The 27,173-nt window shown below is 38.4% G+C and overlaps 1 protein-coding gene across 1 annotated transcript in view; it reads left to right on the forward strand.

The window, feature by feature from the left end:
- LOC136845555 (uncharacterized) overlaps positions 1 to 27,173 on the forward strand; it is a 41,354-nt gene that overhangs the window by 13,835 nt on the left and 346 nt on the right. The window contains exons 2-5 of the mRNA XM_067115735.1: positions 2,687 to 3,022; positions 14,690 to 14,900; positions 20,825 to 20,976; positions 24,932 to 25,090. Of these exons, the coding sequence (XP_066971836.1) occupies positions 2,687 to 3,022; positions 14,690 to 14,900; positions 20,825 to 20,976; positions 24,932 to 25,090 (858 nt within the window). The remainder of the gene's footprint in view (positions 1 to 2,686; positions 3,023 to 14,689; positions 14,901 to 20,824; positions 20,977 to 24,931; positions 25,091 to 27,173) is intronic.

The following is a 27,173-nucleotide window of genomic DNA, read 5'->3' on the forward strand; positions in this document are numbered from 1 at the left end:
TTGATTCTTGAGTTAAATTACAAAGGTTAATTTATCAAGAAATTAAATTAATCAAGGAAAACTTAAATTATTTTGTGTCCATCATTCCAGAACATCTTCAATAATTAGATCAATTTCCTCCAACACCTTCCATTTAAATTCTCTTCTCTTATCACCATCATTTAATATTTATATCACTTGATTTTCCTTATTCCTTATGTTTTGATTTTCCTTTCTCTTTTCAGCTTCAAATCCATATACAAAAGTCTCTGTTAGGGGGTACATGGGTGGCTGGGATAACTTTGCAATTTTTGACTTGCAATAGCCTTTGCCTCCTGTGAAGAAAGTAATCTATTTGAGAGCATCTACCACCACTCCTATAAGTAATTAGGTGTTCCCTTTTGTTTCTGAAAAATGTGTTTACTGTTGCTAAGTCAGATGCCATGGCAAAGTCAACTATACTCTCTCCGAGGTTTCTCTCACCTATCCCATGGCCTCCATGCACCCATCCAGTTATGTCACTTTCACCTCCCACTTGGCCATTCAGATCTGCCCCCACCACAACCCTCTCATGCTCTTGCACCTCCTGCATCACTCCATCCATTTCACTCCAGAAGTAGTTCTTCTCTTCTTCTGTGCAACCCACTTGTGGTGCATATGCACTAACAATATTCATCACTTCTGCTCCACTGCATACCTTCATCTCATGATTCAGTCATTCTTCCTTAAGTATGCACTTCTCTCACTGCATTCTTCAGTTCCCCTGACAGAATTATACCAGCGCCATTTCTACCTAGTGCAATCGCTCCATTATTAAACAACTTGTATCCATCACCAAGCTTGTTTGCTTTATTTCCTCTCCGTCGCGTTTCCTGAACACAGAAAACATTCACCTTCATCCTCATCATAAAATCAGCCAATTCCCTTCCTCTCCCCATCATGGACCCATCATTAAGCTGGCACACTATAAAGCCTATGTTACATAACTTCTTTAGCTGCACCTGCTCATGATGCAGTAACCCTCGCACAGTTGCAGGGTTAAGGCGACGGATGTGTGTGTCATTTACGGAGTATGCCCGAGCACTATTCTGTTCTGTATTGTGGCTCATGCCAGATTAGGTTTTGGCATATTAGGTTTTTATGGTCAGATGCCCTTCCTGACACCAACCCTCCCTAATTATCTGGGCTTGGGTTCGATGCTGAGTTGGGCTGGTTTGCCCCCTGCCAAGCTCCCCCACCCCAACCCCCAATAGCTAGGTTAGTGTGGTATCCTACACTAAGTTCTCAAATAAGTCTTAGGTTAGGCTAATTCAGTTACCAAATAATGCAGATTTTTTTTCTCACTAACGACCTGGGGTTTGAATCCTAGCCATAGTTATCACCATATGGACTAGTCCGTCATTCTTAATAAGCACTATTACTCACCATGTCTATCTAGTTAATTATCTTGCAGAGATGTGGTGCTAGCAGATGGTGTTAGCGTCACTTTCTTTAGCAGATAATAGAAAGTTACATGGTGAAAAAAGCAAATAAAATTAGAATTATTATTATAACAAAATTTGTATAGAAGATTCTGTACTGTATAAAGCTATGCTAATTTTTTCAAAGTGCCTTCAGTATAAAGCTTTGCCCTTTGATAAGAGCAGCTTTGAGATTCAGACTTTTGAAATGGGATGTTCTTCCATAACAATTTTTGATACATCTCAGTTTATACTGAGGTTGTTATCAATGAGATCAGCAATGACAGAATTTTCATGTGCCTGTCTTAATGTTGATGTTCAATATTTCTCTGGTACAGGTTTATTTACATGGAACCAACGTAAGATTTATTATACATTTTGCAAGGAACCATACATACAGCAGCATCGCTTAGTGTTTCTTTTTTCTCATTAACGTTAGGGATTGAGGATCAGGTGGTATTTGGGTAGCTAAAAAAAACGATATAGGATTTTCTTTATCAACAGTTTTTCAGTGTGGTGAATCTTAATTGAATTTTTTTAACAATGAAAGGGGGAAAAATAAGCAACATTAAGATGGTATCAAGATTAGAGAAGCTTTAGAATCAAATGCTGTCGGATCCACGGTCACCAGTTCGTTAGAGAAAAGAAATTCAAATCCAATATGGTTACCATTTTTTTGCAAAAACGCCATCTTATCAGGCTTTGCAAGGGGACAAAAAAACTTACATGTGTTTTACAAAAAAGACACTGTCCAAGAAAAAACAATGTCATGGTTGATAAATAATTGCGTAAATAAAAATGTAACCCTTTCTTAATCATATAAGCAATGAACTAGGAATAAACTAAGAAACATGAAAAATTTTTGATGAAGGAAGTGTTGTTTCAGAGGTCTGGCATTCAAAGATGCTTTAATTATGAATACTAATAACATGAATTTATCAAAAGAGTCTTAGAAGCCAGGTAAGATTGTCCATAGCTTTTTGGTTCCTGTTCGTAGAAGACAAACGCTCCTTAACCTCGAGGTTTAGCTTGGAACTAATGAACCCCACATATTTTGTTTTCCTGTAGTGGCTCTGTGTGCTGCCAGAACTATTAGTGCTCTAACTGAAAGTGATAATATTTGAACTTTTGATACGTCTTACCTTTAAATAAAAAAATCAAGAAAATTAGTCGATCAGGAGAACAACTAATGAAAAGACAAACATTAAAGCGATAAAAGTTTTACTGGACATATTTCACTATTTCAGATGCGGCCGAGGGCATGTTTGCGAGACAAGAGGCTAATTTCCATAATCGGTGTCATTGCACTGTACTTCCTATTGCCGGTGACTGTGGTAAGAAGAGCAGCAAGGCAAGAGTATGTTAATAGCAGCGACTTTCAAACGAATGAGATAACAGTGAGTGACTGTGACATCACCTTCAACTTGGGAATTTGTCACTGCAACAGAACTGTGCGAGCTCGCTTACCACACGGTTGTCCCAAGAGATTCCCTGATGTTGAAGAAGTTCTCAGAACAGTGAAAGCTGCATATGGAGAGACCATCTGTGGAGACTGGGCTACGCTAAGAGGACCTAACCAGAGAGTAAGTTAGATATTTCAGAATGAAATGTTGCTCTATCTGATTTTAATTCCTCCTCAGTAGTGGAGCAACCAAGTGCAAAATCATATAGACTATGATACTAATAATGAAATTTTGCTTTTTGTTCACTTTAAGGTGCCTTATTAAGTACTTAACTTTAGCATAAACGAAAAATCACTAATATGACCGTAAAATTGAGGGCTCAGTTCCCTCTCAGCACGATTACCAGTTTTTGTAGGTGCACAGCAATGTAAAAGAGAACTTGCATACGAACATCATGAACTGGTGGAATCAATAACCTATTAATCAGGAAATGTTACCACATTTTAATACCACTGCAAATAATATACAGGTTAATAGTGAATCCAGACAGTGATTTTTGACTTAATTTCATCATTCACAAGGGTACATAATGAGATCTACTGGAGTTTTTAGGGGATGTGCTTGAGAGCAGACAGCTGGATATATCATTTTCCAGGAATGTGCTTATAGCACGTAAAAGCATATAGATTTGAATTCAACAGGAAATTTAACTCTAAAAATGTTGGTATGGCGATGGGTGTCATTGCACTGTACTTCCTATTGCCAATGTCAAGTAATGTGTATACGGAATTTTGTGTGTGTTTGTGTGTAAGTATGAACTCAGAATTCCTTTATTCTGAAACATAAAAATTCTATTTTCACAATATCATGCATTGACATTTTCAATGTAATCAGTTTTATGTGTATATTTTGTTACCTGTTGTAATTTTTTTGAAGAGGGACCTTTCAAATTTGTCCTCCAGAAAGGAGGTCAAATCCAGAAGGCAGAGCTAAGCAAGGACGTGGACATCAGAGACTATGAAGTCCTACAGTATTTTTATCCAGTGAACAGAAATGAAGATTGAGGTTTTGGTGGCTGTATGATGGTATGGAGCTGCCATTGATAGCCACTAGATTTCGATCTCTGCCCAGGGGATTCTGGCAATCCTCTGGAGATGAAGTCAGTACCCACTGAAATTGCCTGTGTCAAAATCCAGGGCACAGTTCATGGCTGGTTTCTTGAATCTGTGGGAGTATATGCAACAGAGGACTGCTGTGGGGTCTGATTTTTGCCACAGAAGTGGGTGATATGCTGCAAGCCTTGGAGGCCTCCAGCAACACATCCTCCTCTTTATGAGGTCCACCACAGATATGCCCATTGCACTGAGGAAGGCAGCCCGAATGTTGGTTGAAAGTTTACAGAGATATTTCCCACACCAGGCCAACCTTCTTGGGTTTACCATCAGTGTCCTATTCTGGGAGTGTAAACAGGGACTAAAGTTCTTAGGATGCCATTGCTATCATGTCTCCCAGCAAAGCGTTCAGCAGTTCAATGGCCCATCAGGCACAGGCAGGTAGGGCCAAGGAGAACCTGGTGATCAGTCCCACCAACATGCAATCTGGGGAAGAGGGTATCTGGGATCGACTCAAGTGCATAGTTTACCTACGGTACTTTGTTGAGCTTCTGGTGTTGCAGGGATGGAACTGTAACTTCATTCTCTGAAACAAGTAGTTCACCCATTTAGAAAGAAGAAAGATGGAGGTTGATGGGATTTATGTTTGTTCATCCGTGGACATTCTGCAATATTTTTCCTTACAAGATTGTCTTTATAGCAGTAAGTACAGCCATATTTAGTCTATCATTTACTAGGGGTTCTGTGTGAGAACTGTGCTGGATCTACTGTGCTCATGGGGACAATCATAAGCTCATGAGAGAGAGAACAAAGCCAGAGCTTGAATGCCATATTTGGTCTGTTAGTGCTTTTTGTATCAGTAGGCATGGCTGTGAAGCATTAGGGTTGATGGAAAATCTGTGCTGAGTTTACCAAGGATGATTATGGGCTCTCAAGGGAGAGAAAGCCTGATCCTAGGCATCTTGTATAATCCATCAGTGGCCTTCGGTCTTGGCAGGCATGGCCTTAGTCCATTAATTACCATGATTGATGCTGTGCCTACTGAGCAGGTGGAGGATGACCTTGTGGTTTCAAGAAAGAGTGAAGCCAGAACTTAAGTGCCATACTGAGTCGGTTAGTAACTTTTATTTCTTTTTGGTAAGGCATGGCTGTATTTAGTCCATTGGTCTCCAGGGTGTTAATGCAAGAACCTTACTGGTCTACCAGGCTGTTCCAAGAGGTCAACAGTGTGAAGAGACAGATACACAGTAGTCTGGAGACCACTAGCTTTATTCCCAAGATTTGACTTGTTTTGATGTTGCATGTGGTGGAAATATGGAAGGTTATAGGGATATATGCTGTAAAATGCAAGATTTGTGAGTTATTTTTTCTAGGAAGACAATTGGAGGGATGGATATAAGACTGAAAGATAAAAAAACAAAAATAGCAGATAGGGACTTTGCTTCAACATTACCATTGCAAGAAACTGTTGGGAGTGAAACCTATCATACAGGAATAATGAAGCATGTCACAGAAGGGTGGTAGATTACAACGTCTGGCACACAGATATGAGGCAACAGTCATTTCGTGACCACCATTTCATGGTTAAGTTTGAGAGATTGTTTGATGTTCTCCCTGGCTGTAACAGTATTCAGTTATTTTCTTGTCTTAATAATAATTTCATGTATTTTAATCTAGTTGGCTGAAGAAGACCATTGCGCAAATAACCTGAAGCTTTAACTTTTAATTTCAATCTTGTTTTGTTTCGAGATACAGTTTTTACTCACACACAAAACTGGTTTCTCATTGAATTTGCCTTGTTCATTTGATCTCCGAACCTTTTCTCTCTTTCACATTCAGCCTTGATTTGCTTCTTCTCTATCCGCCAATCCCTTAACTGGGTTACGTTTAGTACCCTCAAAACACTTAATATCTATTTCTCCTTCATCTCTCTTTCTATTCTTATTTCTGTTTAATGAAATTGTAATTCAGTCATTTGGTTGTCCAGGTTATGTTATATTTATCTCAGGAATACACCTCTCAGAAATATAAATTTTTGTTCCAGTACTGATAATTTTTCATTTATCTTTTCAGCCTGACTTAACTGCCAATGTGTTACAATCATTTGTCTTCTAAGAGTGCAGTATCAAATGTAATTTGTCTGATGGATGAGTCCAGCCTTACCTTTTCTCAGCAATTTGTTAATTTCTTCAAGGTGGCTTTTTTTTTTATAGGACATTTTTGAGTTTAATGTTGTATAATAATGTTTATGCTACACCTCTCATACATGCCAAGTAAACAGCAACACTTTGCAAGGTGACTATTTCCTCACCTTTAAGGCCTAGCTTGTAATAGTTCAAGTAACAACTTCTCACATATGCTCTTTGGAAAACAATAATCTTTGGATTTTGTAACTATATCTTTACTCTTGAGACATTGCTCTGAACTTTGGTAACCATTTCCTGAGCTTCAACCCTAGCTTTGGAATTTAGTTCTTCCTCTGTTAGCTTCTGAAGACATTAAAGAATGCAAGATGGTTACTTGCACAAAACAATAACACACTCAGAGGGAACTGAGGGAATGCACGGATAGTGCCAAGCAACTCAGTTACAATCACTCACTACACAATCACGTTAACACTTAACACTTCAATAGAACGGTACTTAGGGTACTCTCACAATGAAATGGAACATAAGTTAGGCAAAGGAATTACATGCTTGTGACTGAGTAAAAGAAACCTTATTTCGGCACATTACCTTCGTCAGGATGATGGTGTCCTCGTCTGATAGGGTGTCGGCGGTGGAGGGAGAAAATAAAGGGGATGCCATTTACAAAAGGTACTGGCTCAAGGACGAGCACATGGAGGGAGTACAAGGGACAGGCAAGAGGGAAGGACGGCAAGCGTCCTCGGTTAAGCTCTGGCTGCTTCTCAGCCACTTCTCAGATCGAACTCGGGATTGAACTCTCGGTCGGTGGCCCTTGTAATGCTTCGGAGGATTATGCCTGGGCATCCCTCTAATTGGCGTTGTAGTCAATGCTCAATCTGTTTTCTAAATGGGCATGCATGTGGGTCACCTTCCCAGGTGTCATGGCTGCAGGCCACATGTTCAGCTGCTATGGGCAGGGTGCCTTCTCTTTTTTTCTCCTTTGCTTGTTGTCCGCTTCCGGCGAGGATTTGCATCCTTGAAGGCTGCACCTAGGGATAAGGACCTTTGGCAGTCACTTTGAACGAAGAAAGTATTAAGGGCTTACCCATCTAGGGAAAGAGAGAGAAAATTGGTTAAGGGGAGAATGATACCCAAAGCTCTCTTATTTAAAAGTGAGTAAAATGAGTTTTATTCTTACATCTCTTACTTTAGTAATATTCAAGGCTGGTGAAGTTGCTTGGAAAGAAGTTTCCTTCATTTCAATATATATTATACAGGCGGTCCCCGGCTTACGACGGTTCCGGCTTACGACGTTCCGAGTTTACGACGGTTTTTCAGATATATTCATTAAAAAATCCAGGCCGGCTTACGACGTTTGTTTCGAGTTTACGACGCAGCCCGTTTACGACGCAGCCTGTTTACGACGCTAATTACGATATTTATAAAAATCCGTTTCTGGTTTAACAGTAATCAAAAATCAGTTTCTGCCAACATAAAATACATTGCAAGGCGACTTTTTCGCGTCCGTCTCTAAGGTGGGTGTTTGAACCAGTTTCGTGAGCGACGCGCCTGCATGTAACCGCACTGGTACTGTACAGCAGTTGACCGGATAAACGACCTTCCTGGGTCAGATCACGCAGGCCGCAGAATAATACCTCAAACAACCCTTTCCTCACTCACGTGTTTGCTCAAGAGAGTTAGGTATCGTTGTCTCATTTTCGTTGCTTTCTTTTTAGCTGCAGTTTTTCTCGTGAATTGTGCCTTCACTATGGCTCCAAACGGCAGAATGTATCATCTGATGCTAGTGCATCCAAGAAGCCGAGGTAAGAGCATCACCATGGAAGTCGGTACGACGAATTAAGCCGGAGAAGGGTGAAAGTAACACCGTGATAGGCCGTGCCTTGGGCCTTAGCAGAATTGACTAAGTTACAATATAGTGAAGGACAAGCAGCAGATTCGAAACATGTGCAGACGCTGCACCAATGAAGTGCAATGCATTAACGTGAAGCAACGTAGAACAGAACGTAGTGAGATGGAGAAGTTATTGTTGATCTGGCTGGAAGACCAGAACCAACGGCGTGTTCCAGTGAGCCCGAGCGTGATCAGATAGGTTGGGTTAGAGCTGCATGCGCAGTGGTGAAGAAAATGGGGAAGGGCAGTGCTAGTGAAGAATTTTCCACAGAAGCTGGTTTAATCCGCTTCAAGGCTCGTAAATTTGCAATAATGAAGTTGTAAGTGAAGTGTTAGCGCTGACACGAGGGGCAGAAAGTTTCAGTGGTTTGGCTGAGATAATTTAGGAAGGTGGTTACACTGCTGACCAGGTATTAATGTAGATAGAGACAGGGTTATTTTGGAAAGGTTTTTCAAATCGTACATATTTCAAGGAGTGAGGCCAGCACCAGGCCATAAAGCTGGTAAGGAGAGGCTGACTTTACTTTAAAAATGCTATGGCGATTTGAAGCTTAAGCCTGCTAGTACTCAGAAAAAATCCCAGGGCTTTTAAGGGCATTTTCGGTGAGTCAATCGTCATTTGGAAGTCCAATAAGAAAGCTTGGGTTACTTCTTTGATGGTCTTCGAGGACTGGTTCAATGACCACTTGTGCCCGTGAGTGGAAAGGCATTGTGCCTCGAAGGGTCTGCCTTTTAAGGTCCTGCTTGTTCAGACAATGCCCCTGGTCACCCGGCTAATCTTAGTAATATGAACCCTAATGTGAAGGTGGTGTATCTACCACCAAATACTACATCCTCATACACGATGGACTAGGAGTCATTAAGTAACTGGCGCATGCCTACCTGGAGGGGAGGACACACGCGGCTTTACGGGCCGCTGAAGGTAACAAGGAGTTGACTCTGAAAGATTTTGAAGGGCTACAACATTGCAGATGCTGTGACGAACATCGACGTGCTTGGGACGCTAAAGTGTCGACTCTACTGGTGCGTGGAAGAAACTGTGTCCGCAGTTTGTGAATAGTTTTAAGGGGTTTGGAGCAGGCAGAAGATGTTGAGGCTGTGACAAGGAAAATTGTTGGGCCAAGCAAGAGGCCGAAACTGACTTGGAAGCTGAGGATGTCACTGAGCTGCTGGCATCCCAATGGAGAGGAATTGTCACCGGAGGACCTCATTGAGCTGGAGAAGCAGATCGGCAGAGGAAGAGGCACCACAACCAAAGGTCAAGGAATTAACAATCAAGGGCTTGATAGAGGGTTTGCTCACTGGAGAAATGTTTGCATTTGAGGGTGAGGACCCTAACATTGCCAGGTTTGAGATTCGCAGAGGAATGCTGATCTTACTACGTATACAGGGAGGCGCTGAAGGAGAAGCAGCTGAAGAAGAAAGTGCAGTCTAGGGCTAGACTCCTTTCTTCGTGAAGAAGTCTTCAGCACCACTCACTCCTAGTCTAGGTAAGGATTTCTCAACTTTATTTTTATTAACTGCTGTAATATAAATTGTTATAACTTGTAATAATATTTATAAAAATGTTACTGCAATTTATATTTACATACTGTAGATACACAGCATAACCTTGGCAAATTTTATCATTGTACCATTGCAGAAGCACTCCAATCCAGATTCCCAGAACCTCTACCTGGCTATGAATCAGAACCTGAGCCTGAACCTGTACCTGCAGTAACCTCCCACAGCTTTTCCAGCCTCTATCAGGTAAGGAATTCCTAAGTGTTTAATTTTTATACTTTATGTGCATGAAAATCATTTGTACATACAGCACTGTACATATGGTACAAATTTATATTTACTATCGCATAACCTAATTTATTTCATTATGTGCCATTCCAGACTTCTTTGGTAGTGATGACAGTCCTGACCCTGAAGAATTCCAGGGTTTTGAAGTTACGGGACCTCCTAATCTCCTCTCCAACTTCACCAGGTAAGGAATTCTTAATGTTTTAATGTTTTATACTTTTTATAAATAAAGTTACAAAGTGTACTGCACTTCACCCACTGTACAGTACACTATTGCTTTAGTATTTTGCTGTAACTTTTACATAATCATTATCATTCCAGATCCACATGTTACAGCCTCCTCCCGGCCCAACTCAGCTGACCTTATCCCCTCTCCAGCCCCATCAGGTAAGGATTTCATGACTTTTTTTTCTTTCAAATCACTTTATAAAACTGTATACAGTACAGTAGCTTATTGCATACATACCCCTGTGTGGTAATTTCTATCTTTATCATTCCATAAATGATGGGTGTCCCCTGCTCAACTCCAAATTCACCTGCACCCATTTCATGTCCACCAGGTAAGGAATTCTTCACTTTTTAGAAATTTCTATTAGCCTACATTGTTTTAAATTGTGTTATTATACTTATACAGTACAGTACAGTACTGCTGTGTACAGTATCATCACCTTTTCATTGCAGACTCCCCAAGCACCTGCAGATGCCACACCATAGCCCCTGTTCTCATCTACCATATGCCCATCCCAGTAAGCAAGCTAACCACTAGAATTTGCAAGAACACTTTCTGTTTTATAAATTGTTATACATTTTATAAAATTAGTGTGTACTGTTTATGAAATCCACAGAAGTACTTTTTATCACCTTTATCATACATTATCATTCCAGACTGACATGCACCTTAACCTGACCTCTACTGAACTGTACAAAACCTTCCTCATGTAGCCTACATCTTTCAAATCACTCAAGGCTGAATTCTTCTACTGTTTTTACGTTATAAATATCATATGTACAGTACATTTGATAAATATAAAGTAACGTCTTCATTCTAATATTCCAGACTGCTCAGCACTCTTTACTAGAGCTCCTCATCCTCGCCTCCATCTTCTAAAAATCACTGAAATTAGGTAAGGCATTCATATTTTTATTTTGTACTGTTGGAACATAGGTTTCAGAAATACCTGAACTGGATACAGAACAGTGTAACACATACAGTACAAACTCTGGCAATTTTATCCTTTACTATTGCAGGCTCCCCACGCATACAATCTCCATCTCCCCAACCTAGCCTGCGGTTGTAACAGTTGACAATCACTGAATGAGGTAAGGAATTTAAATTTTTTATAATTTTTATATTTATACTTACTGTAAAATACTGACTGTTCTGTATTTATACAGTACAGTACTGTACTTTGTTGCATGCAGGACTACTGTACAGTATTATATGTACACTAATACTAAATTTTTACATTCCAGAATCCCCCTGAATCATGAGGCCACACCATTTTTCCAGGGTTAAGAAGCACGGGGTTTCCAAAATAAAAGTAAGGAATTCACTTTTTTTTTTATCTTTTATAAACTCTTTGGTATAAATTACAGTACAGTACAGTGTACTGTACACCTGTGTTACTGTATAACATGTTGTATTTTACTTTTGTGCAGTATATGTACAGTACTCTATACTTTACTGCATACAGGATTTACTGTACAGTACTGTACTTTGTAGTAAATTAAATTTTTACATTCCAGAACCACTACAGTTTTGGATACACAATTCACATCAAAATGTAGGTAAAACATCAAGAAACAACATGCAGCATACCCAAGTGATTAAAGTAAGGTCATAACTTTTGTTTCAAATTTCTTACAGAATTTTCTAAGCGTCAGATGCCATCGCTCCGCTTTACGCATCGATTTTCGGGTTACGACGCGGCGCAAGAACGGAACCACCGTCGTAAACCGGGGACTGCCTGTATTTGCTTACCTGTAACCTACGAAATCGAGAAGTCCCATCTATTGGTGGCTTGGTTGTGACCGCATCAAAAAGGCAACTGGTAGTGCATATCTGTATCCACTCACCCTGCATTATCTCTCTCTCTCGCTCTCTCTCCTCTCTCAGGTCTACAGCAAAATAAGCTTTATGCAAAATAATTTATTTCACAAAATCTAACATAACTAGATTGCAAGAAATAAGAGATGAAATAAAATGAAATACTAAAGTTCCTCAAAAGATCAATCATATTACAGTCTATCATATTTAACTAAATAATATCTTTACACTGTTAACTCACAATAGGTCAAAATAAGTCAAAGTCCAGTACATTCCCAATGAGTACATCTTTAACCTCATTCTCAGCAAAACGTCTGAAGAATTCAGATAAATCCGTTATTAAACAAAACGCATAAAAATAAAGAAATGGGAACTCCTCCCCATTGTTACTTATAAGATATGGGAATTACTCCCCATTGTTACTTATAAAGTACACACTATATAAGAAATGCTTGACACAAAAGACAATAAATGAAAAAAGCAATCTACAGTCTTGGAAATAAAATGTGGTTCCTATCTCCAAACAGCAATGTTCACAGTCTTAATCAATAGGTCTTGAACCACAGAGTCTTCACTGAAGACTTTTAATAATGTTCAGTGTTAGTCTTCCAATGATCATTTTGCTCATAACTAATCCCTTCACACCCTTGGACTCTGCCCAAAAGAAACACACATACACACACCTTCATTGGAACCTGGACATTTCCGGCGAACGCACTCACTAAGTCATGTGGCAAGTTCCCATGTCTTGGGAATACCTGAAGTAACAGTTTTACTTAATTAGAAAACGAGTCAGATAACAGCTAAACATCCTCTCAAGGTTTTCAGAAAGGTTTTCCGCCATACTTGTTAATTAAACATCTACTGCATATTGTAATGCATAAAGTACTTGTTACCTATAAGCTTTTCATATATACTGTATACTAACCAGTCACCCTTGGTATTCATGGGGAGTATAGGCTACAACCACCCATGAATAGATAAAATTCATGAATACTTGAGGCCCCCTCTAAAAATACTTATAACTGCCTATTTTGATAGTTCAAATAACAAAGACCCCTTCTAAAACCACTTATAGCTGCCTATTTTAATATTTCAAACACCAAATGTACCTTAAACTATCATCCTTCACCAAATATAGCTTAAACTACCATCCTAAAACCCTTTAATATCATTTAAAAGTCATCTTACAACATTACCCTTAAACATATAAGGCTTACAGCTATGTGTGAAAACTAACCAAGTTATCCCTAAGAGAGAGAGAGAGAGAGAGAGAGAGAGAGAGAGAGAGAGAGAGACTGTTTGCCCTGACCCTTCACAGTAATATGTCAAAATGATTGACAGTTTGGGCTACACCCCTCCACACTTATCTACCAGAGAAAGACTTGGAATTCCACAGAATTATGCTAAAATCTTACCTAATTTACTATATTTGACTACTATATATATATATATATATATATATATATATATATATATATATATATATATATATATATATATATATATATATCAAGGTAAACAAAAATATCAAGAATACCAGATGGTTAACTGTCAAAAGGGTAATAAATAAAGAGATGATCCAGGGTAATCCGGGATCCCGCAGTCACTAACCACAACCATAGACTTAACATAAGAGACACCGAAACTTAACCATACAAAATCCAAAAACATTGTATAAAACTGAATATTAATTTTGTTGCTTATATTTATCAACAACTTTTCTAATAATGAAAGCATCGAGTTGAAACAAACCAAGACTTAAATTTAGAACACTTCCATTATTTGACTTGATCAAACAAGATTCACTAAATTGGTTTCTCGACATTCTAAAATACTTATGGAGTTTTTGTTCATCGTCCATTAGTTTTTATATAGTGTAAAGCATTCTCCTTCAATTTTCCTCTTCTTCAGAGATTTATGCACCCAGTTACGCCTTTTTTGCTTTTTTTTTTCACGCCTTTCTCTTCTCTCCCTCTTCTTAAAAGAGTGCCATCACTGCACTGCCAAGTCACTTGTACTAGAATGTTTAAATATATCAAACTTGCTTAAGATGCTTCCCGTATGAAGGCCAGGACTAAACTGCTGGAGAGTATACATTATATACGGTGCAGTATGAATGTACCTGTACAGTACATGCAGGATACGGTCCGGTGCATGTCCGTTTACGTACAGGTATAGTGTGAATAGACCCTAATGCTGTATGAGCCGCGACCCATGAAACTTTAACCACGGCCCGGTGGTAGCCTACCCTATATCGTTGCCAGATAAACGATTATGGCTAGATTTAACTTTAAATAAAATAAAAACTACTAAGGCTAGAATGCTGCAATTTGGTATGTTTGATGATTGGAGGGTGGATGATCAACTTACTAATTTGCAGCCCTCTAGCCTCAGTAGTTTTTAAGATCTGAGGGCGAACAAAAAAGTGCGGACGGGCAGACAAAGCCGGCACAATAGTTTTCTTTTACAGAAAACTAAAAGTGGTCAATAAATCTGGGGTATTTTTTGCAATGTGAAAAAATGATCTACAGAACGGGATGTTTAAAATATTCCTTTGACACATTTCTGAATATCGAAATGAAGATTATATTTTTCAGTCATCCTATCTTGTGATTCTCTTATTTACTGTATTCTATCCCTTAGCACCATTGAAATTTTATGTCTCTTCAAAGAAATTTTTCTGAATGACTCAGAAAAAAGATGGTTTATTTATCCTTTAATAATGTCTTTTAAATCCTTCATTTATACATACATGCATATATATATATTTACTATATATATATATATATATATATATATATATATATATATATATATATATATACATGCACATTTATTTAAATTTCTTCTCTTACAGGTAGCTAGTTTTTCGGTTTACGGGCCATTTTTAAGTGACTATTACCTCGGCGTCGAATACCTTCTTCCTCGCTTGCTACAAATGTATCCCGGATGGAACTTGAGGCTCTATCATCGCATGAACCTTTCAGACCCTAAAGTCAACGAATGGATTTGTGGCTTGGCCTGCCAGTATCCACATTTCGACCTTTGCGACGCTGAAAACCTTCACAGTAAGCAGATTCTATAAATGAACAAAATAATCTTTGAGATAAATATATTTATATACTTTCAGTCATGCCTGTGTGCATACAGTATGTTACGTACACTGCACACATGCATGTGTGTGAACATGCTATATATATATAATATATATATATATATATATATATATATATATATATATATATATATATATATATATATATATATATATATATATACACATATATATATATATATATATATATATATATACATAATGTTTGTATATTTGTTTGTCCACTATAGAAACCTGAACCATTTGACAGACCCAGACAAAATTTTGCACTCGGCCTCTATATCACTCCAGAAACGTTTTTAACTAAAAAAATCAAACCCCTACCCAGTGACAGACATACAGCACAGACAAAACAAATGAAATTTTTGTTTTTATGTCACCTTTTCCTTCACTGTTACTAGGTTAATTCTCGTTTTTCTCCTGACGCTCCACTTTTTATTTGAATCGCTGTCAAATGTATGTATGGTTAATCTACAACAATAAATCCAAATCCCCTATAACAAATTTTTGATCAGAATTTATGTGAATTTGATCATAATTTATGATACTTATTAATATAAGTGTTAAACATATAATTCACTGCTTGGTTATATTGCTAAATTAAATATTTTTGCCTTCGCAACAAAACATATTTCATAGCCATAAAGCAATGAACCCAGACCAGGAGGGCCAAAGATTTTCTCCCTAAACAGTCGTCTTCTTCATTCGCGCATGCGTAGTAACTACAAGCACATCGCAACATGCAATATGTATGATGACAGTATATCCTTTTTCTTTATTAGCTTAAATGTGAATTTTCTCATCAACAACACTTTACTACATACCTAGCCGGTGGGTCTGTCTGTTGTTGCACGAGACTGACCTTCTCCCCTCCTACACACACTCACAAACACACAGACACACCTGAGTGCAAATTGTACAAATGTGATATTTTTTTATTCGTCTTTGTGCAGTGGAGATGTTTTTTATTCTCTTCTGATAGAGGAACATAACTTTCCCTCCCCTACTCTTCTCCTTCCCCTCACAGTCCCCCTTCCCTATTCCATTATTTTTCCCTCCTCTTCCCCTCACCATCCCCCTTTCCCTTCCTCCTCCTCCTTCCTCCCCTTCCTCTTCCCCTCTCTTCACCCCTCCCCCTCCTCCTCTCCCTTCTCCCTCCCCTTCCCTTCTTTCTTACCTCCCCCTACCCATAGACTGTCATTCAGAGTTTTCCCAGTCAGCACCGGGTTGGTCAGCTAATAAATATATATATATATATATATATATATATATATATATATATATATATATATATATATATATATATATATATATATATATCTATATATATATATATATATATATATATATATATATATATATATATTATCATACATATGACTTATTTGAACAGCTCTGTAGACTGCAAATGTCATCAGAGCTGATATTTTGTAAAATTATTTTTCAAAGAAATAACACTGAAACTGCTTTCATTAAATATTTCATTAAGTATTATATATATACAGTGTATATATGTATATATATATATATATATATATATATATATATATATATATATATATATATATACAGGATATACATATATATATGTATATATGTTATACAGTCGAGAGAAAATTTCATTGCTTACCTTTTGCTAAAAAGTCAAGAAGTCCCATCTATTGGGCAATGCACAAATGTACATACACACACTCATTCTCTCTCTCTCTTTCATGTCTACAGTAAAACAAACGCTACCCAAAATAATTTATTTGACAAAAATCTAAAATAACTGGATTGCAAGAAACAAGAGATGAAATAAAATGGAATACTAATGTTCACCAAATGACCAAACATATTAAAGTCCACCATATTCAACTAATCATTCTGTCTACATCGTTTTCCCACAATAGGTCAAAATAAGTCAAAGTCCAGTACATTCCCAGTGATTACATCTTTAACCTCTTTCTCAGCAAAACATCTGGAGAAGTCAAGTAAAACCCTTGTTAAACAAATGCATAAAAATAAAGGTATGGGAATTCCTCCCATGTTACTTATAGAGTACACAATGTAAAAATGGTCAGATACGAGTGAGATATATGTTAAATGAAAAGAACAATCTACAGTCTGGGAAATCTAAAATGTTTCCTACCTCCAGACAGCAATGTTCACAATTCTTAATCGACAGGTCTTGAACCACAGAGTCTTCACCGAAGACTTGTATTACTATTCGGTGTTGATGATCTTTGAATGACTATTTGTGTGATAACTAACCCCTTCACACCCTGGGACTCCGCCCAGAAAAAACACACCTATGAATGCATTTGCAGGAACCTGGGCATTTCTGGCGAACAAACTCACAAAGTCTTGTTGTGAGGCAGGGATGTTCTCATGTCTCAAGAATACCTGACATATTAAACATGTATACAGTTTTACTAATTAGCTAAACATTCTCTCAAGGTTCTTCCCAATGCCTTTAGTCACACTTATTAATCAAACATCTACTGTGCATTGTAATTCATAAAATATCAGTGACCTATAAGCTTTTCAGATGCTCGGCCACCACAAAGAAGTGCTGCCCCCATCACTAGGGAGATAGCAATCATTAATTGCCAGATTCGTGCACTAAACAGACAGTCACAGCCCTGGCAGGCCGATCTTCTGGTGAGGGTTTACTCACACAATGTTTTCACACACGAGAAATACTCCACTTCACGAAGAGTGTGACGACAAAGGCCCCGATCACTGATAAAGTAGCGATGAGGAGGTACTGATTCAGCACGGGGAAAGGTTAATTTTCCGGCATTGGAGGAAGTGGTGGAATTGTGGCGATCACTCCCCTTAAAAGTGGCACTGGAACAACTTGATGTTTCCCCATGAAGATGCTGCATGAAGATACGAGCAGTAGAGTTGAAGACACTCTTGCCCAGGACTCGAAACTTCGGCGTGACCAGTCTACATGCCGCATAGAAGAGGCGGGATCCTCACAGAAGAAACGTATCTGATGAATTATGGCACCAGATGGAGATCCCGCAGCTATTGCAGAACACCGCGTTGAGAGTCTTCGTAGAGGCCTCTTTATACTCATGTTGGAACATTCGAAAGTCACAGTCAGAAGGAGTCTGGTTATGTACTAACATCTTCTCACATCGTAACCAGTCATTGTTTATGAGGGTAAAGATACTAATGTCACAAATATATATATCATGAACTAAAACACACCCTGACTTATAGTTAATAGCCGAGGATTGAAACTGGTCCCCCAAAATGTACACAGTCTCCTCATTATCCCTTACTATTACTGAACCATTAAAATCACTAGGAAAAGGTTGTATGATATAACTACGAAACGATTTCAAGTTACTAACCGGAATTTCCACAAGCAACCCCCTATCAGACACACTCACTTTTAAAATACTATAATAATGATACAAATTCTCCCCAGTAAAAATTACCTGAGAACCATACAGACATATTGCATTCATTGAAGTCGATCCTAAAGACCCGAGAGGTAAAATATCTCCAAAAATTCGCCCCTTAGAAGCGGCAACCAATGCCTCAACCTGTATTTGAATTTCCGATAATACGGATTCCTCTTCTTTCTCTATATTCAGCAAGGTAGTTTGACAAAGAGACAAAACTATCATAACATGTGAGTCTCGCCCCATCCTATCAACTGTGACCAATAACCCATTTAAGGATGTCCTTAATGTCTCAAACCCCTCTCGTAATTTCCCATTACTATCTCGTAAAGTCATCAGTCTATGAGATTTTCAATTGTTCCTAAATTCTTGAAAAAGAAAAACATTTATCACCAAAGTTTTCAGTTATTTCTATATAAATATATTTACTTTATATGACAATGTTAAAATATTCTTATTGAAATTAAAGATGTTTTAATGTTTTTTGCAAATATTCTTCTAAAAACTGTGGGCATTTTAACCTAATTCCTGGGTCATAAATTTGATTAGATTCTACATCTGTGAATTCTGGCTGCAGATCCTTAAAACCCTTAAAATCATGCTAGAAAAGCATTCATTTATTTGTTTTACTACTTACAGACGATAAAGAGGTTGTACTTGTTAATGGCTTTGATCTTTGTTTTACTTTTTGTGTCTATATTTCTTTATTTTACTTTGTACCGAGAAGAGTGTAGCCTACATAGTTCACGAAAGCCCTTGGTACCTCGTCTTTAAAGATATTGAATAACCTTGGAGAGCTCTGTCTCAGTCCCACTTTCACTCTAGAGCAGCCACTTTGCCATATATGTACATATTTATCACAGAAAACTTCTACTGCCACTTAGTAACTTAATTTTCTATATTAGGAATCCTCAGCTTCTTTTTCTTCCTCACAAGCATACCAAGCAGAGCTCTTTCACTTTGACTTTCATGCTTCTCCCACAAATGTTTTACATTAAACATTCGATCCCCATATCCTGTTCCTTGTCTAAATCCACACGTTTCTTATCTTATCAAGCCCTTTGTCATCCAACTAACTTTATCTGTCATGCACGTCATAAGTATACAAAGCACTGTTATGCCCATATTTTTACAGGAGCGTCCATAAACTTTGGTTTTATCATCATCATCATCCAGGTGCCATATCCCCAAGGACGTCGGCAATCATGGCTCGCCACTCCTCTCTATTTCCGGCTCTCTGCAGCAACTGAGCTGCAGACATTCTTCCTCCAGTCATTCTCACCAATCCATCCATATATTTTTGTCTAGGTCTTCCTCTTGGCCGACTTCCATTGATTTTACCAGTGAGAGAGAGATGTTCTAGTTCTTGTCTTCTTGGTTTTATGCAGTGGAAATATTGTTCCTCTCACCCATAAATCCCCATTGGGCTTTTCCTTCAGCCAAGTTTATCTTGCAAATCCAGATGAGGCACTCATTAACACTGTCACCACTGTGCGCCAGCATCGTAAGCGCAACACCACCACATGCTGGTGTCCTTCCATTTTTCAACCTCTAAATTGCCCTCTTTGTATCCTCAGCTATCACTCCACGTGTATTCTTATACCTTCCATTCTCAAGTCTTCCAGCTCTGCTCTTCTGTCTTTTATTTTCAACAAAACTTCATAACGATGATCACGTTGACCCAAAAGACTGCATTCACTTCAGGCAGCATCTCTCTCCATTTGTCTTTTATTTTGAGATCCACTTGGCCATAAGCATTCCTCTCTGCCTTCGCTTCCCTATGAAACAATTCCTTTTCCTTAGAATGCTTGCTCACTTACTCCCTTATGTTTTTTACTTCCCTTATTTTTTATCGTTCTCTTCTTGATTTGGTCTCATATCATTTTAGCCTCCGAAAACAACAGCGAATTAGAAAAGGCAAATGTGGCTTGCAAGCCATTATTCGTTTTTAAGTTTTTGCTACTTTCAACAAATCTGCACTCTTCTTAATTGCTTTATTTCGTGCAAAGATATTATATGTAGTGGTGACTTCTGCACCAATAACACCAATAATGATAATAACAGTATCCCTATGAACACCTCGTTTTTAACTGCCTGTTTTCTGGTCGGTTTGATGATGACAAAGAACGAAAGGAAATGAAATTGATAAAGATGAAGTTATCGAAAATATGAAAGATCAAACTTTAGCATGTGTTCTTCTCATAATTTTCTTTTAGAATAAGAAAGTTTCTATACAAATGACGGTTTTATTTTTGGTAGTTTTATCTGTATTTACTTATGATTTTCGTTCATATTTTACCATACTTCTTTTGGCTTGTTATTCTTTTCCACATAAGGAAATTACATTAGGTGAACCTTTATTCGTCCTCTGGTATAATCTTTATGCTTGTTTCATCTGAAGTTATGCCCATTTTGAAAAGTCAATGTTATTTGGTAATTTTTATGACAATCATATAATTCTCTAGTTTCATTCCAGTTTTAGGAAACATCACCAACTCGACCGGACGGGCTTGGAGGTTTGGACCACTGGGAGACAAATTCGTCGATAGATTCATAGTCCGAGACACCGACTCTCCCATATATCAGAGAGAAGTGGATGCTGTTCGGGAGTGGATCACAGAGGGCACTGTTAGTATCTGCACTAATCTTTCAGATCGTCTTGAACAATTAAGTAATGACTGAGCATGGAGGGGAAAAAAAGTTGTACAAATAGTTTAAAGACCAGAATTCAGAGGGAGCCACCAGACACTTACATACATACACAGATATAAATATACACGAAAAACAATTGCTTCAGTGGCTTCAATAAGTTTTTCCGTGTGAATCTCTGAATCTTCGTATTTTAGTAGTTTTTTCTGATTCTTATCTTGTTTTTTCCGACGACATCTGTTCCACTGCTCTATGGCATTTCCAGGTGACTGCTAACCTTTAGTATAGATTTACAACCTTTTTGTTTCCCCTGCGGAGCCCTACTGATGAGAGGGGCGGCTGCTTTGGGCCCGTGGAGAGTGGTCCCATCTGAAATGAGAATAGGGCCAGAAGGCAGAAGTTTGTCATGTCCACAAGCAGTCCGAACAGGAGCGTTTGGACATTGGAGATGATGCATTCCCACCAACATTTTCTTTTCCGTCAGGTGAAAGAGTAAGGGTTCCAATGCCATATGATGGTATGACGCTGCTGTTGTTGGCCACCAGGCGTAGCTGGGTGCCTGGTATATGTTGGAACTTATCCTTCGAATTAGGCAGTATGGACTTAGAGGCGCCTGTGTCCATCAGGAACCTCCTGCGGGAGGGAAGGTTGGCGATATAGAATCTACTGAATTGGGAATCTTAAGGAGGCCATTGTTTCTTCCTCGGATGGCCACTGCTCGCTTTTTCTCTCCTTCTCCATCTGAGGGTGCAGTTCCTGGCAACTTTCCTGAGCTTTTGATGGTATATGCAGAGTACAAGTGGTCGGGAGCAATCCGTTAAGCCTGTATGACCACTTCTGCACAGTGTTGGCTAGTTTTAGTTTTCTGTAAAGGAAAACTATTGTGACGGCTTTGTCTGTCTGTCCGCCCTCAGATCTTAAAAACTACTGAGGCTAGAGGGCTGCAAATGGGAATGTTGATCATCCACCTACCAATCATCAGACATACCAAATTGCAGCCCTCTAGCCTCAGTAGGTTTTATTTTATTTAAGGTTCAGTTAGTCATAATCGTGCTTCTGGCAACGATATAGGATGGGCCACCACGGGGCCGTGATTAAAGTTTCATGGGCCGCGGATCATACATATACCGAGACCACCGAAAGATAGATCTGTTTTCGGTGGACTTGATTACACGCTGTAGCGGCTGTACAGAAACCTCGATTGCGCCGAAGAAACTTCTCCACATTTTTTGCTTGTTTTGTCTTGGGTCTGGTTCTAGTCATCTCTGGCTTTGCAAATGAGGTGAGTGGTGCTTCTGTGAAGTCTTTGACATCTCCAGCAACTTGTCAAACTTTTATTTAGAAAGTACTCAGTGCCCTTGGTACCAGGAAGGGCAGTCCAGATGTTTGTTGGAAGACAACCATGTCGTTTCATCTTTTCTGTTTTTAATTTCCTTTTGTGAATGCTGATAATCTTGAAGTCCAAAATGAAATGTCACTTATCGTGTGTCCTTGAGCAAGCGCCAGTGGTGAGAAATATTTCAAAGATTAGTAATAATTGCACCCTTTCATTTAACAGCACTCATTACAAACTGACCTATCCTTCACAAAGTTTGTGGGAGAAGTATTTGCAATACAAATCAAAATGAAATCAGATGAATTACTTAGAAAAGGATGGGAATGAAAAATAAAAAAGGATATCGAGATCAAAACCAGCCTTTTGACAGTGATTCATTAACAATGGCCACAATCCGGCTCTTTGAACAGGAAACAAATTCTTTGTAATGCCATCTGCCGATTACTCCCCCACTTTCTCTCAGCATCTTCTAAGGACAAATGAGACTCATGACCTCAGGTTAACAGACTGGATTTCATCTTATGAGCCGTTAGGTTGTCAATTGTAGTTTTTTTAACAGACTGGATTTCATCTTATGAGCAGTTAGGTTGTCAATTGTAGTTTTTTTAACAGACTGGATTTCATCTTATGAGCCGTTAGGTTGTCAATTGTAGTTTTTTTAACAGACTGGATTTCATCTTATAAGCAGTTAGGTTGTCAATTGTAGTTTTTTTAACAGACTGGATTTCATCTTATGAGCAGTTAGGTTGTCAATTGTAGTTTTTAACAGACTGGATTTCATCTTATGAGCAGTTAGGTTGTCAATTGTAGTTTTTTTAACAGACTGGATTTCATCTTATGAGCAGTTAGGTTGTCAATTGTAGTTTTTTTAACAGACTGGATTTCATCTTATGAGCCGTTAGGTTGTCAATTGTAGTTTTTTTAACAGACTGGATTTCATCTTATGAGCAGTTAGGTTGTCAATTGTAGTTTTTTTAACAGACTGGATTTCATCTTATGAGCAGTTAGGCTGTCAATTGTAGTTTTTTTAACAGACTGGATTTCATCTTATGAGCAGTTAGGTTGTCAATTGTAGTTTTTTTAACAGACTGGATTTCATCTTATGAGCAGTTAGGTTGTCAATTGTAGTTTTTTAACAGACTGGATTTCATCTTATGATGTTAGGTTGTCAATTGTAGTTTTTTTAACAGACTGGATTTCATCTTATGAGCAGTTAGGTTGTCAATTGTAGTTTTTTTAACAGACTGGATTTCATCTTATGAGCCATTAGGTTGTCAATTGTAGTTTTTTTTTTAAGTTACATTTTTGGAGGCATTAGTTTGTTTTCCTGTTTATTTCCCCTTGTAGGAGGATTATCTTATGAGCAGTTAGGCTGTCAAGGTTATTTTCAGAGCAGTTTTAGGACAAATTTCAAGCAGTTAGGTTGATTCTTATTACGATATAGGAATGTAAATGGACCTTTGACAGAGTGCCCAGCCTCCATGCTTTCTTGTTTTCATAATCTTCTTGTTTTACGTTTTCCCCTGTTTTTCTTTTCTTGGTCTGCCTCTGTTCTTTTGAAAATGTAAAACCTTTGACAGAAAAATATAGGAATATTTTAATCTTCTTGTTTTGATTTCTAGTCCAAGATCTATAATAATAAAATTCGATAGGATCTGATCTTGTTTGTCCTTCCCAGGTGACAGTAGGGGAGGCATGACACAGCCACCCACCCCTGCAAACCGGTTTTTCTGCCCCGGGTGATAGGGGAACGGGGGTAGGGGAGACATCCGTCCTCCTCCTGCAAACCTGTTCTGTTTGTCCGCCCGAGTGGGGGTGGGGGGGGGTAGGTTGGGGATCGGGAGGGTAGGGGAGGCAGCAGCCCATAGCGTGCGCCAACAAGCTGGTAATAATAATAATGATAGTAATGATAATATCGCCAAGTGCTGATGGACACACTGCAATAATAATAATAATAATAATAATAATAATAATAATAATAATAATAATAATAATAATAATAATAATACCCATCTATGAGCAACCGTAACTGCATGTATAGTCAAGAATGGTTTCAGTCTTTAAAACCCTAAAGCATATTTACCGCATTATTTTCATTATCCAACTTTCAATCAGGAAGTGTTTGATGACACGTGAAAGGTTATCTCAAAGTTTTACCCTTCGTTATAATTATTATTACATCACACAGAAGTATCACCTCCTATCTGTTTCAGACAACGTAACAATTTCATCTATGAATTCTTTTGATACCTGTAAGAAGCCAAATCATTGCAGTCCTAAACACACACACACACATCCTGCCATATATCTAAATATACCTTGTGAATTTAAATTCGTATTAAATTTAATTATCAGTGTAGTTCCCTCTTGCTGCTTCCACTTTCTTTTGTTTTCGTGTCATTCAAAAACGCCCTGGATACAATGTAACAGCATACAGCTCATTCCTCACGTTATCTGTTTGTCTGACTCTCCTGTTGTCATGGAATGCATAAAAAACAGGCGAAATGTTCTCTTTTTCTCTCTCCGGCGCCAATGACCTGTGACGATGAGAAGCCGATCTGATGAATGCATAAATGAATCTTTGCTTTGTCTTTCCAGTGTTTCCACGTCATGCGCGATCATCCCTGGCACGGCGTCCCTATCCTGGGTGGCATGTGGGGTGGGTGCAATACCTGGCGAAATGAAGAAGTCCTTGGTATAACGAAACGCATCTTCCGAAGGGCTAAATCAGTCCGTTCTGACCAAGGAGAAGTTGGTGTAAGTATGAACGAGGAGAACTGAAAAATGCATTGTTTTTGGCTAATGTCATTCCTCTGAGAAAGTAGATGACATTTCTCACATTCATCTTCATTTAGTATGGCATTAATCATTAGTTTTGCAATTCGCCCACTGATAGAAATTTAAAAAGATTTTTAGGCAGTTTCTGAAACTGAAGTTACTACAGATCTCATTCATACATTATCAATTTGCAATTTATAACTGCTGATTTTCATTCATACGACTGAATAATTTCACGTGAGTAGCTGGGCAAAAATCTTTAGATGTGTTTGAAAGGTTGTGCTATCCTCAAGTAAAATTACCTTATATCTCCAAAGGCATTTTTACCGTTATGACGATAGGCTGTGATGTTATCTGGATTTTCAGTGAATGCATTTCCTTGAGAAAATCATAAAGGGTTTTAAAGAGTGAAACACCTAATAGTTAAGATTTTCTTGGCCACTCCAAGAGATGTTGCGGGAGAACGGGAGAATGGCAGTTCTTGTCTAGTTTTTTCAACTTTAGTACTCTTCATCCACCGACACTCAAGGTACTGCCATGCTATCACAGAAGAAAGCTACAACCTGAGCCTCTTCATACTCCCCCAAAGCATGGTTAACATTATTCCTCAGAAAATGTTGTTATTCAAATTTAAATATAATTAAATGGGGCAACAATCCAAGGTCACAGTTGGTCTCTCCGGTCACTGACACCAGGTGTCATTGACTGGAAGACTGCAGTACCTGCAAAAATACAAAACTGAGAAAAATGGTAGATACTGCAATTTTCCCTTGCCTTAATACTGATTTTGCAGATACTGCAAATGGGACCCCCTAAATAAAGCACTGAAGAGTCATTCTGAAACTGCAGTAACTTGTGTATTAGTGTTTCACGAGCCCAAATGGTGACATATCTCAGTTCCGAAAATTCTGCAGATACTACTGTTTTCCATTTTAGGGCAGACCTGCTCTATGTGGATAACAGCAGCATTACGCCTGAGGTCAGGATTCCATTGATTATTTTTATCATCTGACAGTTCGTCCTGTTGTGTCCTGCTTAGCTTTAATGGTCTGTGATGTCGCCCTCTTGCAAACAGATACCATTTGCAGGGGCTTGGGAGGAGGTGGGTGTAAATCATATTGTTATTATTCCTTGCTGTTAGCCTTTGATTACGGCTCAGAATTATTAAGCTGGGTTCTTATTCGTGGCCACTAATCTCCTGCAGAAGTTGTCCGGAACGCTCTGGAAATGAATGAAAAATGTACTTGAAGTTTTCACACTGGTTAACTTTTGTTCTGGTGTAAACATTCGCAATGCCCATGATGAAGATTGTTTTTTTATTTCTAAATTGACAATCAAAAGTGTGCACTGAGGCAACACTAAATGCCCCTGGCCTCAGCTATCTTTCAGATGGTCAAACGCTAAGCTTCCAGTGCCATGCGATGAATAACATCCAAGCATTTGTCGGAAGTTGATGCCTCTAGACACTGTGACCAGGAGCTGCCATCTGGGCTGCCCTGACCTACTTGAATTCGGTAGATCACTTCTTAATGGTGGAACAGTAGGGTGGAGTCTCAAAGTGTAGTACATACCCATGGTCATATGAATTTCCTTCGGTTTCAGATCTTCACTTGCAATGCCTAGTCATCATGTAACCGTCTGCTTTAGCATGTTCAAATCTTGGTTGCACTTATGGACTTTCAGTTGAGCTTAGTACTGAATGGAAGGAGATATTTCATTTTTATGTATAACCTATAAGTTGTTGCATAATGCAGTAACACCAAAACTTTTGATTAAGGCTTTTCTTTCTTGGCGGAAGAGTAATAAATTTCAGTGACCCGTTTGGTTTAGGTTTGGTAAGGGAAGAACAGCTTGCTCAATTCGCCTCTTCTTGTGCTCTGATTAGAATGAATTAGCTTGTTTTCTGACACAATGTAGCCAATTTCCTTCATTACAAAAAGATCTGCTACCCATATCAGTGAGAGTTGAAAAGTGACTCAGTTGTTTGGTTCAATTGCTCAAATAATAATAAAAATCATAGTAATTAATATAATGCACACCAGTCATAGGTTTAATTAATCTT

Source organism: Macrobrachium rosenbergii, chromosome 14 (assembly GCF_040412425.1).
Source record: "Macrobrachium rosenbergii isolate ZJJX-2024 chromosome 14, ASM4041242v1, whole genome shotgun sequence".
Classification (NCBI taxonomy): domain Eukaryota; kingdom Metazoa; phylum Arthropoda; class Malacostraca; order Decapoda; family Palaemonidae; genus Macrobrachium; species Macrobrachium rosenbergii.